This window comes from Pleurodeles waltl, chromosome 3_1, assembly GCF_031143425.1.
Source record: "Pleurodeles waltl isolate 20211129_DDA chromosome 3_1, aPleWal1.hap1.20221129, whole genome shotgun sequence".
Lineage (NCBI taxonomy): Eukaryota > Metazoa > Chordata > Amphibia > Caudata > Salamandridae > Pleurodeles > Pleurodeles waltl.
In genome coordinates this window covers 1,992,307,025-1,992,326,265 of record NC_090440.1, presented here as the reverse complement: position 1 = coordinate 1,992,326,265, position 19,241 = coordinate 1,992,307,025, and the positions used below count along the sequence as shown (strand labels likewise).

The window sequence follows — 19,241 nt, the reverse complement described above, 5'->3', positions numbered from 1 at the left end:
GTTTAAAAAAAAAAAGAGCGAGATAAGTTAATAGTCGAGACTGATTGAGTCACGATTGAAATGAAGGAGAAATGTAGAACTGAAGAATTTGACAAGGAAATGGAGAGACTTGACACTAATAGTATTGAAATTGAAGAAACAACATAAGTTCCTAAGAGATCAAATTGATTATGAGAAAGGACAGATTTTGGTGGTCATTACAACCCTGGCGGACGGTGTTAAAGGTGCGGTAATACCGCAAACAGGCCGACGGACAAAAAAAGAGAATCATGACCGTGGCGGAAACCGCCAACAAAGATAGCCATTTTAACACTCCGCCCGCCACGGCGGTACAGACAGGCAGCGCGACGTTCACCGCCAACAGATAGGCGGAAGACAATGTACCGCCCATAGTGTCACAACCCGCCAATCCGCCACCTTTTCCGGGGCGGATTCACTGTGGATAAAAACACGGCGGAAACAATTTCTGCAATGGGAAAACGCTCACCTTAACACATCCCACGAGGAAGGAGGACATGGAGCCGGAATTACAAATCCTACCTGCCCTTCTCTTCCTACTCATCTACGAAGACCAGCACCGGCGGCCGCGAAGACAACGGTGAGTACTGCACCTACAACATAGGGGAGGGGGGAGGCAAAAGTCAGGGACACACACACGAAACACCCCCACCGCCACCCCCACCCTCGCATATTACAACACACACACCAATGCATTTACAAACATCACAGTAACAACCCACAACCCCCCCGGAAGAATGCAAGGACAAAACAAAATCAGTTCAAACATTGTAATGTATCAATATACATGTGTCAATTATATACAGAAATATACAAACTCATACAAAGGTATATACATTACGAGAAGTTGTGCAAATATGCACATCTCAATGTCCGTGCACCACTAGGCCAAAAATGCATGGGCGAGGCCAACACAAGATACCTGTCCACAAATGGAGAGAACACTGCCGGGGCATCAGAGAGAAAAACAACAGGCACCTCAGGGGGAAGGGAAGGGGGGGGCACCTCAGCCGGATTACAGCACCACGCCACATCCACGACGGGGCTCCATGCCCATTGATGTATCCTGGGGAGTGCAAAGCCACAGTCTCACAAGTCTCTACAGTGGGTGGCTTGCCCACTGTTCAATCCTGGGGAGTGCAAAGCCACAGTCTCTCAAGTCTCTACAGTGGGTGGTTTGCCCACTGTTACATCCTGGGGAGTGCAAAGCCACAGTCTCTCAAGTCTCTACAGTGGGTGGGTTGCCCACTGTTCAATCCTGGGGAGCGCAAAGCCACAGTCTCACAAGTCTCTACAGTGGGTGGGATGCCCACTGTTCAATCCCGGGGAGCGCAAAGCCACAGTCTCTCAAGTCACTACAGTGGGTGGCTTGCCCACTGTTCAATCCTGGGGAGCGCAAAGCCACAGTCTCTCAAGTCTCTACAGTGGGTGGTTTGCCCACTGTTACATCCTGGGGAGTGCAAAGTCACAGTCTCTCAAGTCTCTACAGTGGGTGGGTTGCCCACTGTTCAATCCTGGGGAGTGCAAAGCCACAGTCTCACAAGTCTCTACAGTGGGTGGGTTGCCCACTGTTCAATCCTGGGGAGTGCAAAGCCACAGTCTCTCAAGTCTCTACAGTGGGTGGTTTGCCCACTGTTCAATCCTGGGGAGTGCAAAGCCACAGTCTCTCAAGTCTCTACAGTGGGTGGGTTGCCCACTGTTCAATCCTGGGTAGTGCAAAGCCACAGTCTCTCAACTCTATACAGTGGGTGGGTTGCCCACTGTTCAATCCTGGGGAGTGCAAAGCCACAGTCTCACAAGTGGATAACAATCTCCACTGGTTCTGGAGGGGGACTGGTGCCCAGAGTGCTTCATCCTGTGAAGGACAGACGGAGTGGATGCATGTCTCCACTGGTTCTGGAGGGGGACTGGTGCCCAGAGTGCTTCATCCTGTGAAGGACAGAGGTAGTGGATGCATGTCTCCACTGGTTCTGGAGGGGGAATGGTGCCCAGACTGGATTAGTCTCCCCGTGACAGTTCCTGTCCCGTCACTGTCCCAGCTGCACATGGGATAACGATGCTTGATGTGGCGGTCTTTTCCTTCTTCAGCGGTGCTTGCCCTGTTCAGCGGTGCTTCGCCATGGCGGTCTCTGGACTGTTCAGTGGTGCTTGCCCTGTTCAGCGGTGCATGCCCTGTTCAGCGGTGCTTCGCCATGGCGGTCTCTGGACTGTTCAGCGGTGCTTTGCCATGGCGGTCTCTGGACTGTTCAGCGGTGCTTGCCCTGTTCAGCGGTGCATGCCCTGTTCAGCGGTGCTTCGCCATGGCGGTCTCTGGACTGTTCAGCGGTGCTTGCCCTGTTCAGCGGTGCATGCCCTGTTCAGCGGTGCTTCGCCATGGCAGTCTCTGGACTGTTCAGCGGTGCTTTGCCATGGCGGTCTCTGGACTGTTCAGCGGTGCTTGCCCTGTTCAGCGGTGCATGCCCTGTTCAGCGGTGCTTCGCCATGGCGGTCTCTGGACTGTTCAACGGTGCTTTGCCATGGCGGTCTCTGGACTGTTCAACGGTGCTTGCCCTGTTCAGCGGTGCATGCCCTGTTCAGCGGTGCTTCGCCATGGCGGTCTATGGACTGTTCAGCAGTGCTTTGCCATGGCGGTCTCTGGACTGCTCAGTGGTGCTTGCCCTGTTCAGCGGGGCATGCCCTGTTCAGCGGTGCTTCACCATGGCGGTCTCTGGACTGTTCAGCGGTGCTTGCCCTGTTCAGCGGTGCATGCCCTGATCAGCGGTGCTTCGCCATGGCGGTCTCTGGTACTGGGCATTGGTGTGTGGCATGACGGTCCCTCATTGCCCAGCGGGGCTGTGGCTGCCGGGGCCCTCCTGGGCAATGCCTATGGCGGTGGTCTCCTGACCAGTGACGATACTTGGGCCCTCCTGGGCAATGACTCTGGCGGTGGTCTCCTGACCAGTGACGATACTTGTGCCCTCCTGGGCGATGCCTATGGCGGTGGTCTCCTGACCAGTGACGATACTTGTGCCCTCCTGGGCAATGACTCTGGCGGTGGTCTCCTGACCAGTGACGATACTTGTGCCCTCCTGGGCAATGACTCTGGCGGTGGTCTCCTGACCAGTGACGATACTTGTGCCCTCCCCTCCTGGGCAATGACTTTGGCGGTGGGCTCCTGACCAGTGACGATACTTGTTCCCTCCTGGGCGATGCCTATGGCGGTGGTCTCCTGACTAGTGACGATACTTGTGCCCTCCTGTGCAATGACTCTGGCGGTGGTCTCCTGACCAGTGACGATACTTGGGCCCTCCTGGCCAATGACTCTGGCGGTGGTCCCCTGACCAGTGACGATACTTGGGCCCTCCTGGGCGATGCCTATGGCGGTGGTCTCCTGACCAGTGACGATACTTGTGCCCTCCTTGGCAATGACTCTGGCGGTGGTCCCCTGACCAGTGACGATACTTGGGCCCTCCTGGGCGATGCCTATGGCGGTGGTCTCCTGACCAGTGACGATACTTGTGCCCACCTGGGCAATGACTCTGGCGGTGGTCTCCTGACCAGTGACGATACTTGGGCCCTCCTGGGCAATGACTCTGGCGGTGGTATCCTGACCAGTGACGATACTTGTGCCCTCCCGGGCGATGCCTATGGCGGTGGTCTCCTGACCAGTGACGATACTTGTGCCCTCCTGGGCAATGCCAATGGCGGTGGTCCCCTGACCAGTGATGATGGTGCTGGCGGTGGTGTCCCGGCCGCCGGGAAGGATGCCGCCCTTCTCCGCCGTGATGCTCACACCAGGCTGTGCAGACTTTTTCTGTCCCTTCCCCACTTTTGGAGGAGTCAAAGCTGACTCTGCAATCCCCCTGGGACCCCTGTGAGTTGTTTTGCCTCCAGGAGTCTTCACCCGGTCCTGTCGGCCACTTTCCAACTTCAGAGCCTTTACAGGGGGTGGACTGGCAGTGCCTTGGCTCCGTGTCACACTGCCTGCCCTGGTGGCCGGTGCACTCCACACACCTTGAACACGCACCACTGGTACTGGAGGCTTTTTGGCTGAGGCGCTACGACGGGACTGATGAATTGGAGGGGTGGGGGCAAAAAGGTCAACTTTGCAGTGGGACAGTTTCTGACAAACACTGGGATGGGTAGCTGGAGGGGGTCTGGGAGTGGAGGAAGAGGAGGTGGTTGTAGGAGGTGTCACTTTAGGTGTTTTGGGTGCAGGTGCTGGAGGCTGTCGTGAGGTGGATGGATTTTGGGTGTGTGGGTGCCCGCGTTTGTGTACTTTGGGAGGGGGCGTCACAGACACACTGGGAGAGGACACAGGGGACGTGTAAATGGGAGTGAAGGTGGTGAGTGCAGGTGAGCGGGGTGTGGTGCTGGGTGTTCTGGTGCGAGTCCTGGTGCCTGTAGATGTAGTGCATGCAGGTGAGAGTGTAGACGACACTGGGAGGGAGGAGGCAGACGACGACGAGGGGGACACAGTGGAGGCAGTGGATGTTGCTGTGTCTGCATGTGTGTGATGCTTGTGTGTGTGCCTGTGGGTTGTGTGGTGCCTATGTTTGCGTGAGCTACTTTTGGGTGTTGAGGTGTATGCATGCTTGTCTGATGGTGTGCTTGGGACAGGCTGGGGTACAGTGGATTGGGTCTGGGAGGAGGAAGTTGGAAGGGGGAGGCTGGAGACAGGGACAATGGCTACCATCAGTGCTGAGGCCAGAGATTGCAGGGTTCGATGATGGGCAGCCTGACCAGAATGAATGCCCTCCAGGAATGCATTAGTGTGTTGCAACTGCCTTTCTACACCCTGGATGGCATTCACAATGGTAGACTGCCCAACAGTGAGTGACCTGAGGAGGTCAATGGCCTCCTCACTGAGGGCAGCAGGGGTGACTGGGGCAGGGCCTGAGGTGCCATGGGGCGAAGGTAATGCCCACCCTCCTGGGTGAGCGGGCACGGGGCGAACGCTGAGGGGCTGCTGGGAGGGCGGTACTGGTAGGGGAGGTGGCGGCTGTACCTGTAGAAGTGGGGGGCACAGATGTTGCCGCCACCACAAGGGAGCTCCCATCGGCGGACGAGTCCGTGTCGCTGGTTGGTGATCCGGTGACCGACGTGTAGCTCCCCTCGCCCTCCGTCCCACTGGTGCATTCTGAGTCCGTGGTGTGGCCCTCCATGGCCATGTGGGATGCAGCTCCCTCGTGCCCCGGTGCCACTGTACCTCCGCCTGATGATGCAGATGCACATAAGAACAGGGAGAGCAGAAAAAGGGGGAGAGGACGACATAAGAAAGACAGGTTGAGTGCATGGCTTACCGCTACCGTTGGCGGACAATACAGACAAAGCAGCCCCCTGCACTACGCCATGCTCTTGGCCTCTACAGAAGCAAATCCTGCGATCTGGCCTACATGCCTATGGTGGACATCTGCACACATGGATGCCACAGGGGCATCCATACCTGTACTTGGGCCACTACTGAGGTGGGGTGGAGTGCCACATGCCCTGCATTACGGAGGGGCCTAGCCTACGTATTTCTGCTTGGCCTAGGTACACCCACAGCCCTCCTCCCTCAGCCAGCCCCTCAACTGCGCGCCAAGTACCCAGAATGAGGTTGTACTCACCCCATTGTGTCTGCTGTGATGCCCTCAAGCGCCCATCCAACTCAGGGTAGGCCACCGCCAGGATCCGGAACATCAGGGGGGTCATGGTGCGACGGGCACCCCACCCACGTTGGGAGGCCATCCCCAGCTGAGCCTCCGCCGTCTTCTTGCTACAGCGGTGAATGTCCTCCCATCTTTTCCAGCAGTGGGTGCCCCGTCTCTGGTGGGCCCCAGGGTCCGGACTTCCTTGGCGATGGCACGCCAAATGTCCTTCTTCTGGTGGGCGCTGACCTACATGACATGCACAAGGGAAGAAGAGAAGTCATTACCAACTGCACCGTTGATGTAAGTGTCCCCCCTCCCTACCCTTGCCATGTGGCACATGCATTAACATGCATTCATGTTCCCTGAACTCTGCCACCTTCCCTCTTACAACCAGCCCTCTCCACCCAGGCCTAGCCCATACAACGTGCTCCCCTTGTACTTACCTGTTGGTCTGGAGGACCGTAGAGTAGCGTGTACTGGGGGAGGACCCCATCTTCTAGTTTCTCCAACTCCTGAGCAGTGAAGGCAGGGGCCCTTTCCCCAGACGCAGCAGCCATCGTCGCTTAGAGACCGAGGTCACAGCAGCACTTGCAGTGTAGGTCCTCTCCTGTCGAAGGTCAGGTATTGAGTGATTGGAAAGATAGAAAATGGCGGTCACGTACGCAGCGGTGACGTCCGCGGCGGTGCGTATCATCAACGCCGGCACACTTGTTCATTGGCTCCTGGGACCCATAGGGTCCAATGTTAACCAATGCAGCATTGCGCCGCGGTCTACCACCGCCTACTGCGACAGTGTGCAACGCCAGCACAGTTACCTCACAATACCATTGTCCCAGTTTAGAGGTCAGGCAACCGCCATTTCAGGGGGCCACATGGCTTCATTTACTTCTGCGTCACACATAGCTAGGCCTACACTCAACACACATACAGGAAGGGTTTTGTGTTCTGTGTATCTGTTGGTACATACCTGGAAATTTGTTGACTCTGTGGTCGCTGTTGTCCTTCCTAGGCACCGTCAGCTGGGACAATTGAGAAGATGGCGGAATCCTCCGGTGTACCGACCGCTGGTGGACCTGTTAACAATGGAGGAGCGACATTTACTCGTCACCTACAGGTTTGACCGTGCCACTATCCAGGAACTATGTACCCAGTTGGAGCCAGACCTGATGTCACCAATCCGCCATCCCACTGGAATCCCCCCTGACGTGCAGGTGCTGTCAGTGCTCCATTTCCTTGCAAGTGGGTCTTTTCAGACAACAGTGGCCATGGCTTCAGGGATGTCCCAGCCTATGTTTTCCAACGTGTTGTCCAGAGTGTTGGCTGCCCTGCTGAAACACGTAAGGAGATACATCATTTTCCCTGAGGTGGAGGATTTGGCTACAGTGAAAGGTGACTTCTATGCCCTTGGACATATCCCCAACATCATCGGTTCTATTGATGGGACCCATGTAGCTCTGGTCCCCCCCCCACAGGAGTGAACAGGTGTACAGGAACCGGAAGAGTTATGATTCCATGAATGTACAGATGGTATGTTTGGCAGACCAGTACATCTCCCAGGTAAATGCTATGTTCCCTGGCTCAGTGCATGACGCCTACATCCTGCGGAATAGCAGCGTCCCTTATATGATGGGTCAACTCCAGAGGCACTATGTGTGGCTATTAGGGGACTCTGGTTACCCCAGTGAGGAATCCCAGGACCAGGGCAGAGGAACGCTACAATGAGGCCCATGGGCGGACTAGGAGGGTGATCGAACGCACCTTCGGCCTTCTGAAGGCCAGGTTCAGGTGCCTCCATATGACAGGTGGATCCCTATTCTACTCACCGTAGAAGGTGTGCTAGATCATCATCGCCTGCTCGATGCTTCACAATCTTGCTTTGCGACGCCAGGTGCCTTTTCTGCAGGAGGATGGTCCAGATGACGGTGTTGTGGCAGCTGTGGAGCCTGTGGAGCCTGTGGACAGTGATGAGGAGGAAGCTGAGGAAGAAGACAACGACAACAGGGAGTCAGTCATACAGCAATATTTCCAGTGACACACAGGTGAGAACATTTTCATTTTTACCATTACATTCACTGTCACACGTCTTCCTCTATCCTGTGTGTAATTTCATAGCATTATTTGGTAACTGAGTTGTACCTTTCCATTACGGTTTCACAGGTGTGGTTACCAACGTGTGTTATCTGCTTGCATCCTTCAAGAACTTCTGATGTGTGACATAGGTATGTTGGCTTTACAACTAGAAACGCATTTTGACACTGTCATTGATAATACATTTTACCAAATCCCAGACTGACTCCAGATTGTTTTGTGGTTCAAGGGTGTTTATTTAAGTGTTCAAAATTGGAGGGGGGTTGTAATATGGTGATGGGGGACGGTGGAGGAATGTCCATGGCAGAGTCCAGTCCATTGGTCACACAGGTGCACTGGCCATATGGGCAAAGGAAGTGGAGCTGGGGCAGTTAAAGTATGGACAGGTTAACAAAGTGGGACAGTGGGAGGACAATCAGGGTGGTCTCATTTCCAGGGGGGGGGGCTTGCCATCTTGCTCTGTCCTGTTCCTGGATCTCAGGGACCGCTTGCGTGGTGGTTGTCCGTCTGCAGGGGGTGGGGTGCTGGTGTGGTGGTCCTGTGGCAGGGCGTCCTGTCCACTAGCGCCGGCGGAGGTGGTGGGCAGTTCATCGTCCTGGCTAGTGTCAGGGGCCCCTTGGAGTGCCACGGTGTCCCTCAAGGTCTGCTATATGTCCTTCAGCACCCCTACGATGGTGCCCAGGGCGGAGCTGATGGTCCTGAGCTCCTCCCTGAACCCCAAATACTGCTCCTCCTGCAGGCGCTGGGTGTCCTGAACCTTGGCCAGGACCGTCGCCATCGTCTCCTGGGAGTGGTGGTATGCTCCCATGATGGAGGAGAGGGCCTCGTGGAGAGTGGGTTCCCTTGGCCTGTCCGCCCCCTGTTGCGCAGCAGCCCTCCCAGTTCCCCTGTGTTCCTGTGCCTCCGTCCCCTGAACCGTGTGCCCACTACCACTGCCCCCAGGTCCCTGTTGTTGTTGGGGTTGTGGGTTATCCTGGGTTCCCTGTAGTGGTGGACACACCGCTGATTGACGTGTCCTGGGTACGGAGGTATGGGCCCGCTGGGTGGGTGCTGTGCTGGTGTTACCAGAGGGTGGAAGGTCAGTGTTGGGCTGTGCCTGTACAAGGGGAACCGACTGTCCCGAGGCCCATGATGGTCCGGGCTGGTCATCAGGATCCAGTAGGGCAGAGCTGCTATTGTCACTGTGGGCCTCTTCTGTGGGTGGAGTGGAGTTGTCTGGACCCTCCGGTGTGGTGACGGTCCTTCGTGATCCTGCAGGGGCATAAGTGCACGATTATTGCATGTGTGTGTGTCATGGTGTGCAATGGGTGGCTCACCGTGTACACCAGTGCAAGCATTCCTGTGGGGGGGCTTGTGTGATGATGGTTGGGGGGGTGTTCTGGGTATGTGCAGTGAGCATGCTTTGGTGAGGGGTGACCGTGCTTAGTTGTGTCATGCAGGGCTTGGTGTTGGGATGAGTGGTTTGTGTTATTAGTACATTAGTGAGGAGTTGGAGTGATAGGGGAGGGTGTGAGGGTGGGGGGGTGTGATAGCATGCAGGTAGGGTGGGGGATATGATAGTTAAGATTTGACTTACCAGTGTCCATTCCTCCACCTACGACTCTGAGGCCCTCTGGATGCATGATGGTCAAGACTTGCTCCTCCCATGTTGTTAGTTGTGGGGGAGGAGGTGGGGGTCCGCCGCCAGTCCGCTGAACCGCGATGTTGTGCCTGGAGACCGCTGAACGCACCTTCCCCCGTAGGTCGTTCCACCTCTTCCTGATGTCCTCCATATTTCTTGGATGCTGTCCCACAGCGTTGACCCTGTCCACTATTCTGCGCCATAGCTCCATCTTCCTGGCTATGGGTGTGTGCTGCACCTGTGAGCCAAATAGCTGTGGCTCTACCCGTAGGATTTCCTCCACCATGACCCTGAGCTCCTCCTCGGAAAACAAGGGGGTGTCTTTGGCGTGACATGGGGTGGTGTAGGTGATGTGTGGGGTGGTGTATGTGGTGATGAGTGTGGTGATGTGTAGTGGTGTGTGGTGTTTTGTGCGTGGATGTTGTGTGGGTGATGGTGTTGTGTGCCTCTGTGTGGTGGGTTGTCTATTCTGTGCTCTCTTTCTGGCCTTCGTCTCTATTTTTTGGTCGTAGGGGTTTGTGGGTGATGTGGGTGTGTGTTTTATATTGTGTTGGGTGTGTGGGAGTGTTGTTTGTATGTGTATCAGGTGTGTGTATTTGGAATTGTCCAATGTGGCGGTGTTTTGGAGATGTGTGTGTATTTTGAGCGTGGCGGTGTGTACCGCCAATGGAATACCGCGGTTGAAAGACCGCTGCGTGGATTCGTGGGTCGTAATAGCATGGGTGTGTTTCTGTTGGCGTGGAGGTGGAGGTTTTGTTTTCGCCAGTTTAACACTGACCTTTGGTGTGGCGGACTTGTGTGGGTGTCTGAATTTTGGCGGATTCCGAGATGTGTATCATAATAGCTGTGGCGGAATTCCGCGGCCGCTGCAGTGTATTGGCGGTCTTCTGCACGGCGGTAAGCGCCTTTTACCGCCAATGTTGTAATGACCCCCTTTGACTTTTGGCAGGAAATATGATTGGATTAGAGAGACACCACCTAACAGAAAAGGAACTAGTGAAATTTTAATCCACTGAGTGGTTCATTTGAAATAGTTAAGGAAGTTTTCGTTCAAGATTCTGGAATGGGTTCTAGAGAAGTAGGAAGTGATGATAGTGAAAGCGATGCATCTGTACAGTCTGACATGGGTGGAGTAAAAACCAAAATTTTAAAGGAGTTCGCCCTTATAGCCCAGGGAGGCTAGCGGTACAAGCAGGAAGAGGAATAGAAAATTGCAGTGTTCACAGAGAAGGAAGAGGAGCAAACAAAAGAGGAAGAAGTGATTTAACAGAAGGCCCAGTGGGCGAATGAAGAAGGGGCCATTTGGCAACAAAATGATGAATAGAATGACAGTGGTTAATCTCTCTGATGTCTGCTTGATGGAATCAGAGGAGGATGTACTTTCTTTAGGATTATCTTTCTGTCCAATAGCACAGTTTGACTATAGTCAAAGTCAGAATGATTTGTTTCATTTTACTAGAAATTTAAATTGAAAAAATGGTTTGCCACTAAATCTAGTGAGGTACAAAGAAAAAACAGATTGTACCATCAAATCTACAGAAAAGTGACATTGATGTATTACATACAATTTGTGAGTTGGATGAAGAAGTGGGCGCAATTTCTGATCCTGTCCTGAACTTGATTGGTATGGGAATAGATATTGAGGTGGGGTGCCCAAGTGGAAGTAAATCTAAGTCAGTGGTTTGCCACCAGTGAATAATGATGCCATTAATGTTTCTGAGAAGTGTATCATTAAAGAATTGAGCAAATTGAGATTTAAGACCAGGGTACAGTACGATAACCTTCAACTCCGACGTAGAGAGGCTATCAAGTCATTGCAGAGCAATAAGGCCATTGTGATTAAGAAATATGATAAGGGAGGTAATGCAGTGGTGCTATCAAGAGATATATATTTGAAAGAAGGCCTCAGGCAGTTACAAGACGTCAGCAGTTATGAAATCTCGAGTAGGGGTGAGGTGTTACAGGCCAAATTGAGATATTTTGAAAAACTAGAAGAATGGCGAGTTAGAGATTTGATCAAATGGGAAGAATATCAATTTTTTAGAGAGAATTTCCCATGATAAAAGCATTTTTGTATCTTAGTTACATAAAGATGCAACTAATCCCCTAGGAAGACCCATTGTTTCTTCTAGAGGCAGTTTATTAGAAAATACTTCAAAATATGTAGAATTTTTTTCTACATCCTTTTGTGGAAACATTGCCTTCATACATTAGCGATACAGGGGACTTTTTTAGGATAATCAATGGAGTTGCTTGGGAGGATGATTTTCTCCTTATGAGTCTTGATGCCAGTAGTCTTTACACATGTATACCCCACGATGATGGAATTAGGGCCATTAGACAGTTTTTGAGAGCCTGGTCTTTGCCATATCTGTTACATACAGAAATGTTACTCAATATGATCTATATTTGCCTTACCAATAATTTCTTTATCTTTGACAAGGCAGTATATATCATCAAACCCAAGGGAATGCGATGGACACCTGTTTTGCCCCAGCTATGCTAGTTTGTACCTCGGCTGATGGGAGGAACAGGGGGTTGGTAACATCATCGAGTTTGAAGAACACGTGGTTCTTTGGGTTAGGTACATCGACAATGTTTTCTGCATTTAGAAGTGCAGTGTTGAGTCTGCATTGCAATTCACTACCATGCTTAATGATAATTCTCTCAATTTGAAGTTCACCTATGAAATTTGGTTGGAAGCTATTGAATTTCTCAATGTGAGGATCTTCATTGAAAATGGTAAGGTGGAGATCCCACTATTTAAAAAGAAAACTGCAGGGAACAGTTTGCTCCATGCTAACAGTAATCACCCACAGAATCTGATACATAGTATTCCCTATGGAGAATTATTAAGAGCTAGGAGAAAGTGTAGTTCAGAGGCAGCTTTTTGTAAAGAGACTGAAATCATGATAGAGAGATTTAGGGAAAGAGGATACCCTGAGTCCACTATTACAAAAGCTCTGACGAAGGTAAGACAAGTCAAAAGAGATGATTTGTTGACGTTTAAAAGGAGGATGTAAAAGAAAGTGAACTCATGAGGTTTATTACAATTTACCACAACAAAACATGGGAAGTGAAAAAGATATTTTGGAAATGTTGGCCGGCATTACAAACAGACAAAAGTGTGGCCAAGATAGTGGATGAACACCCTATATTCACTTTTAGGCGAAGAAAGCCCTGAAGCCCTCGAAGGATAAATTGAGACAATGTTTGTTACCACAAATAGAAACTAGTAAATCCATTAGTTTGTCCCTGGAATTGCAAAGCTTGTAAGTACAGTGGCAATTGTAAGGAGGTAACATTCCCAGGAACATTTAAACCATATGTTATAAAAATAATGTGTCCTGCAAGCGTACATAATGATAAGACCTATCCGGTGGCACGACATTACAAAATGTGTCACGATCAGAATGTGAAAACACTTACATTTGTAGTTTTGGACGGAATCCTATTGAGAGAGAGAGAGAGAGAGAGAGGAGATAACAGAACCTTGGAATTGAGAAAACTTGACTCAAGATTTATCATTAGCCTGAATACATTAGATCCTGACGGACTGAACAAGGACGAAGAATTGGTGGTCCATTTATCTTAAAATGCATGATTAACATACTGTATTGGGTTGTGATTTGGTTCTTTGTTGGTTTTGTTTTAAAGTATGTTTAAGGGTCTCACGCTGTTGTTTACATATATACTGAATTTTAACTGTTGTTTTTAACTACAGGTGGGGTGCACAGTTTTATAAATGTGTCACACAGTTGGACTTTGTGATATTGGATATATACTCTTCCTGAGTATGGATGAGAAAAGCAGAAGAGCTGTTGTATCCTGTGTGGGGGTGTAATAATATGTTTTTGTAGTGTGAAGTAAGAGACATGAATTGGCTGTTTTGTGCAAATAGGAGGAGGTTTCAGGAAGCAGTGTCAATATTAGGAGAGGATGGCACAAAAAGAGGTAATCTTTATGGCCCACTTGGGCTGATAGGATGATAATGATATGAGATTAAAATTTTAAGGCTATACATTGAAAATGGTTATACCTATAGGGGTTGATATTTGTATTTTAGTATTATGAGGGTGGGTTGTCATTTGGAAGTAGCCCAATTATTAATGCTAATGTAATAAAATATAAATAAATTAAAACGAAAGAAGATTTAAGAAAATACAATGAAATAGTATAGAACAATAATTCAATCATTAATACAATAGCAAAGTCGCATAATGCAAATAATATTTTTACAAACTGTTGTACAGGTTTGAATATCTACTGTACTTCTATAAGGCGAGCAGCGCATTGGATATATATCGTAAGATGGTTGATTTGTTCCTACTGAAAACATGCGAGTTGTCACGTTAGTCCGTTTTTATATTATTACAAGGGCACCGGTGATTAAAAATGGTGGATGTTTTGTAATTGTTTTACCCTTTATCAAGGAAACTGAGATTTCCGAAACGTGTTGGGTGTTTCTGCTGCCTTTTGCAATAAATGTTTGCTTTGTAAGATGAGCGTGGCCTTGGCTTTTCCTTTACTTCGTACTCAAGATAGGAGGAGTCGCTTTAATAGGGAACTGTTGATGTGATTTATGGCGGTTCGCAACCCCGCCAGGCCTGCCGCGAAAGGGCTGGGGAAATGGCGACTTAATGTTTCATTTTATATATATATATATATATATATATAAAGGAAGGCAGGTGATGGATGTGATTGGTCAACATGGTTGGGAGGCTCTGACAATAATGTTAGTGGTCAGCCAACTGATTATGACAATTTGCATATGTTGAATCCTCAGCAAACAGTTTTGTAGTCTGAAGAAGTACATATAAATGACACTAATTCTTCTGTGCAGGTACGGGATAATCCACAACTTTCTTCAAGTTCTTCATTTTGTTTGAAGATTTCAAGTGAATCTTCAGAAAGTTCAACATTGATGATGTATCTAGCAAAGCAAGCCCAGTTGTGACTACTGATAGAAAAGTCAGTGCTAGAGTTTCCAAGTTCCCTGAGATATTTTGTGATTATTATTTGTACAAATGAAGTTAAAGAAAATGATGATAAAGTGGGATAGATGATACGATACTGTGTTATTGTTGTAGCTGGTTAGTTGGCAGATTTGGAATTATTTGTATGGATCTGTAAATAGGCTAAGATTTGTGTTTTGCGATGTATTTAATTGGTTGACTCTGTTCCAGTGTTCTGTATTGTGGAAGGGTCGAGCCGGAGATTCTGTAAATTGCAGTTGCAGGAGACTTCTAGCTGGCAACAGTTCATTCGTGGGCCGAATTTTATGGAAATAAACCACATTTATACTTAAAGAAATTTCGCGTTTCCAATTCAACACATTGTATTGTATTGTAATAGTATTTATATAGCGCCTACTACCCCTGACGAGGTGTTGAAGCACTTTTCGGCGAGTAGCACGCTACTCCGGAACCCAACAAGAATTAGTGATGGATTAGTATCGGGAAATATGAGTACAGTTTTAGTATTATTATGCGATACATATTTTCCAAAGAACTATACATAACTAGAAATGGTTTATTCTTGTTTGTGAAGCCTTTTACATCACAGTGTTTCTGGTGATGTTTCTGACAATTTAAGAAACAATGCATGAATGAAGATGTTACCTTATTATCTGCGTTTAATGATTTCAGACGTCATGGAAGTCTAAACTCGAAAAATATTAATTTCCCATAGAAATTATTGATAATGACATCTCAAATATGCATGGACTGGATATTTTCTAAAAAAAAAAAGTAAACCTTGATATATTATAAACAGCTATTTCGCAGAACTTTGATAAAACACTGTTTTTTGTTTTTCTATTGGCCCATAATAACATTTGGTTTTCTACGTAACTTTAGCGTGGCTCTTAAGTTTATTTTAAACATTTTAGCCGCGCTGTATCACTGCGGAGCACATCCAGTGAAAGACAGTTTTGAAGCGTTGCATAACTGCACTGCAGTTGTGTCCACTGGGCAGGCGCGGAACCGATTGAAGCGTTTCCATGGTGACAGTTTAGCCTCATTATTTAAAACTAAACGCTGTCGGTCCACAATCTTCCGAACGCTGGTTCCGCATTCCTTAGAAGGATTTAAAAAGATTGTAGAATGGACTCAGTCCAGAGTAACGACACAATAACATTTTAATTTCAACGTATTGTTATTAATATCGGCAAGTCAAAACACTGTTTAGTAATTGGAAGCACAGCCTAATAAGTAGTAGCGATATTTCGTAAATTGATGCTTACCACTGTGAAGCTTATATTCGTGATATTCGCAGAGTAGTAGGCTATTGGTTCTTAATCGATAACGTGCTACAGCGTTCTTACATTGTACGTATTTTCTGCTGTGCTGCACATGTAACGCACTCACTTTAATATGGCCGCCATACAAGAGGTTTTGTTGTTGCTGCTACCTTGGTTAAGCCGTAAATCTTAAACCGTAACTGGAGAGGAACATACCCAGAGAGAGAGAGAGAGAGAGAGAGAGAGAGAAAGAAAGAAAGAGGGGGAAAGAAAGAAAGGGTGCGCGCAGGTGGCTGCCATGTTAGGTGAGGGAGAACCCAGCGTCCACTGGAGAGAGAAACGACATTGATCTGTTAACATTCCTCCAGCAGTACCATTGCATTCTTAGTTACATGCGCGAGTTCTAGTACAAGTAGCGGTCCAGTAAACATGGCGGCATAAACTGAGAGGCGTTGGTGAGCTGTTGAGGGAGACCAGGACGAACCCCTGACCGAGGCAGAGCAGGGCTGCTGCATGTCTGGGAGGGGGAGCCTGACAGACCAGCTTTTCACCTGTTTCTGCGGCACCCTGCGTTACCTAAGCGATTTGCGTGCACTGAAGAGAAACGAGACCGGTCAGGGTGGCGGTGGCAGACCAAGGGTGCGAGCGCTCTGTACCAAGCTGGAGACCATGGACGAACAGAGCGTGGAGGTTAGTCAGAGCAGGACTGCATAAATGAGTTGGGGTGCGGGACTGATTCTAAACACCTAGCGTTTTTATCCCCATTTATCGAATACTGTTTTCGCATGTATATTCATTATAATTTTATCCCTGCATGAAAACTGACCTCGAAGTTAATCTGTTGAGTGTTCTCTCTTTTTATAGAATGTTTCTCACCCTCCACATTCCTTACTGGCTCATAATATAGCTAGCCTGTCACATTCCTGTCTGTCTTACTCTACTATAATTCTGCAGACTGCAACTGGTCAAACCTCTTGTTGGAAAGGGCCTTTTCTGCAGGGTTATTTACAAACTTTTTACCTTTCTCCACCTATTTTTCTGACCCTCTTTTTGTTGGCTTTAGGATTCTGGGCACGATACCACTGCTAATCAGTGCTAAAGTGCATTTGCTCTCTCCTACAGCTTGGTATAATTGTCTTACTCCTGTTTGGCTTATTTAATTTACCTGTAAGTCCCTTCTAAAGTGTTTTACCATATACTCTGGACCTGTAAATTAAATGCTACTAGTTGGCCTGCAGCCTGGATTGCTCCACTCACAGAATTAGCTATTCAAACCTGTCTCAGGCCTGCATGCACAATTTTCTGCCACACTGACCAGTCCTAAAGTCCCATTTTACTACACCTAAGTCACCCCCAAGGTAGGCTAGATAGCCCTATGGGCAGGGTGCTGTGTATGTAAAAGGTATGACATATGTCTTTATGTACAGGAGACCCAAAACAATGCTGCTGCTTGGCTCATTCTGAATATTAGCCGACATGTTTTGGTTAGGGAAGGTCTGCAGGCTCTTCACTGGCTGAGAATTTCTTTCAAAGTTTTGTGTATGGTTCATAAAACCCTCTGTCTTAAAAACACTGAACAGCCTCATGCCATATTCCATTGGTATGTACCTGCAAGACCTCCCAGATCTTCCTCTTGCAGACTGGCATATTGTCATAAATAATGTACGACAAATGATAGGAGTTCCCGAGATTTATTTACACATAAAGAAAACACGTCCTGTCAGTCCCACATCCATCCACGATTAACCGTCATCCCCGTGCCTTCCCCATTCCCCCCGTTCTACATTCCAGATTCCCTCTTACCTTCCATTATACCACATTCTCTCTATAACATACTTTCCCTCTTTAAACAAAAAAAAATAAAACAGGTATGTATCTATAGCCATAAAATGATGAACAAACTTAACAAAATAAACTTAGAAACCCACTGCAATAAAACATCGTAATAAGAGTCTTTTTTTCAGATGTACTGTTTTTCTAAACAAAATCCTTGAACTTGGCTGGTTGACGTCTTACCCTAAAGTTGGACTTTACTCGTGATGCAACAGAGGTATCCCCCACAGCAACAATAACGTCACCGTCACACGTCTGCATCGATTCTTCCTCTCCAGAACTATCCTCCACCACTTCCTGATGATCACAACCAACTTCACCATATCGCATACCATCTTCAATCCTAAACAAAGGATTTCTAGCATAACTCCTGTCCTGGTCCTTGTCATTCCACGCACACTTTGCTAGTCTACTTACATTCCACACCTTGCCATCCTGCGTAACAACACTATTCCTGAACACTTTTATAACTTTCAAAGTCTCTCCAAACCTAGCCGCTCCTTTCACCAAGAAACCAGGTTCACGCACCTTCACCCAATCACCCACCTCAAAACAAGGTTCTTTCACTTTCCACTTATCATCATACCTCTTCTTGAAATACTCCTGTTTCCTCCTTAACCTCTCTCTAACTTCTTCAACTGAGACTTCCTCCCAGTCTCTATTCTGCTTCTTCTTGAACCACCAAGGGCACAATTTAGACACGGGGTGTCTGCCTTTAAGTAATCTAAATGGACTTACCTCTGTAGTACTTTGCGGAGTGATACGATAATGCCACAACCTCTCCCTCAATTTTTCTTTCCACAATGCACCAAATCCACGCGCCCAGAAAATACTATCTTTAAGAACCCGGTTAAATCTTTCAACTTGACCATTGCCTTTAGGATCATACAAAGGAGTAGTTACATGTTTGATGTTACTGTACTTAAGAAAACTTTTCATCTCACTCGAAGTAAGCTGGACACCATTATCTGAAATCAAAACTTCTGGATAACCTTCTCTAGCAAACACCTCTTTAAGGAATTCAACAATAGTTGCTGATGTCACCTTGGAAACCAACTTCACCTCTGGCCATTTGGAAAAATAATCTATCAACACCAGAGCATAACGTGTATCTGTTGGAAGAGAAAAGAACGGGCCCGAAATGTCAAATCCTAATTTCTGCCAAGGTGAACTCGGCCAGGGAACAGGAATTAGAGGAGCAGGAACTGTCTTCAACATTTTCTCTGCATTCACACACACTCCACACTCCCTCACTACCCTGTCCACCATTTTATCCAGTCCTGGCCACCAAAAACAAGTACGAATCAGTCTTTTCATGGATGACATTCCTGGATGACCCTCGTGTGCTAGTTTTAAAATCACATCCTGCATTCCCTTTGGAGGAATACATTTCCCTTCCTTAAACAACATATCGTTCTCTATGTCCAACTCATCTTTCACCTTACCATACGGCTCTACTTCAACAGTTACACTTCTTCTGTTCGGCCAACCTTCCCTCACATACTTCTTAACCTCTTGGAGCACTTGGTCCTCCTTATCACAACTGATCCACTCATTCTCGTCTATACTACCAAATTCAGCAGACATATAACCCGAAACAGCAGAAACCAAGTCACACTCCAAAACACTCTCACAAGCTCCTCTCTCCATCTGTGGAAGGCGCGACAAACAATCCGCTACAGCATTGTTTCTTCCTGGCACATATTCAACCTTGAAACAATACTCCTGCAACCTGGAGACTAATCTGGCAATACGAGCAGTAGCATTCCAGCCACCACCTGGAGATAAGATACCAACCAAAGGTTTGTGGTCTGTTTGCAAAATAAAT

The 19,241-nt window shown here is 48.2% G+C and overlaps 1 protein-coding gene across 3 annotated transcripts in view; it reads left to right on the top strand.

The window, feature by feature from the left end:
- Positions 1-15,705: 15,705 nt before the first annotated feature.
- TRIM37 (tripartite motif containing 37) overlaps positions 15,706-19,241 on the top strand; it is a 943,514-nt gene continuing 939,978 nt past the window's right edge. Inside the window, exon 1 of one of the 3 annotated variants that reach the window (XM_069226401.1) lies at positions 15,706-16,270. In XM_069226401.1, the coding sequence (XP_069082502.1) occupies positions 16,094-16,270 (177 nt within the window). In that variant the 5' untranslated portion in view covers positions 15,706-16,093. The remainder of the gene's footprint in view (positions 16,271-19,241) is intronic. The other 2 variants (XM_069226400.1, XM_069226402.1) reach the window with 2 other exon arrangements.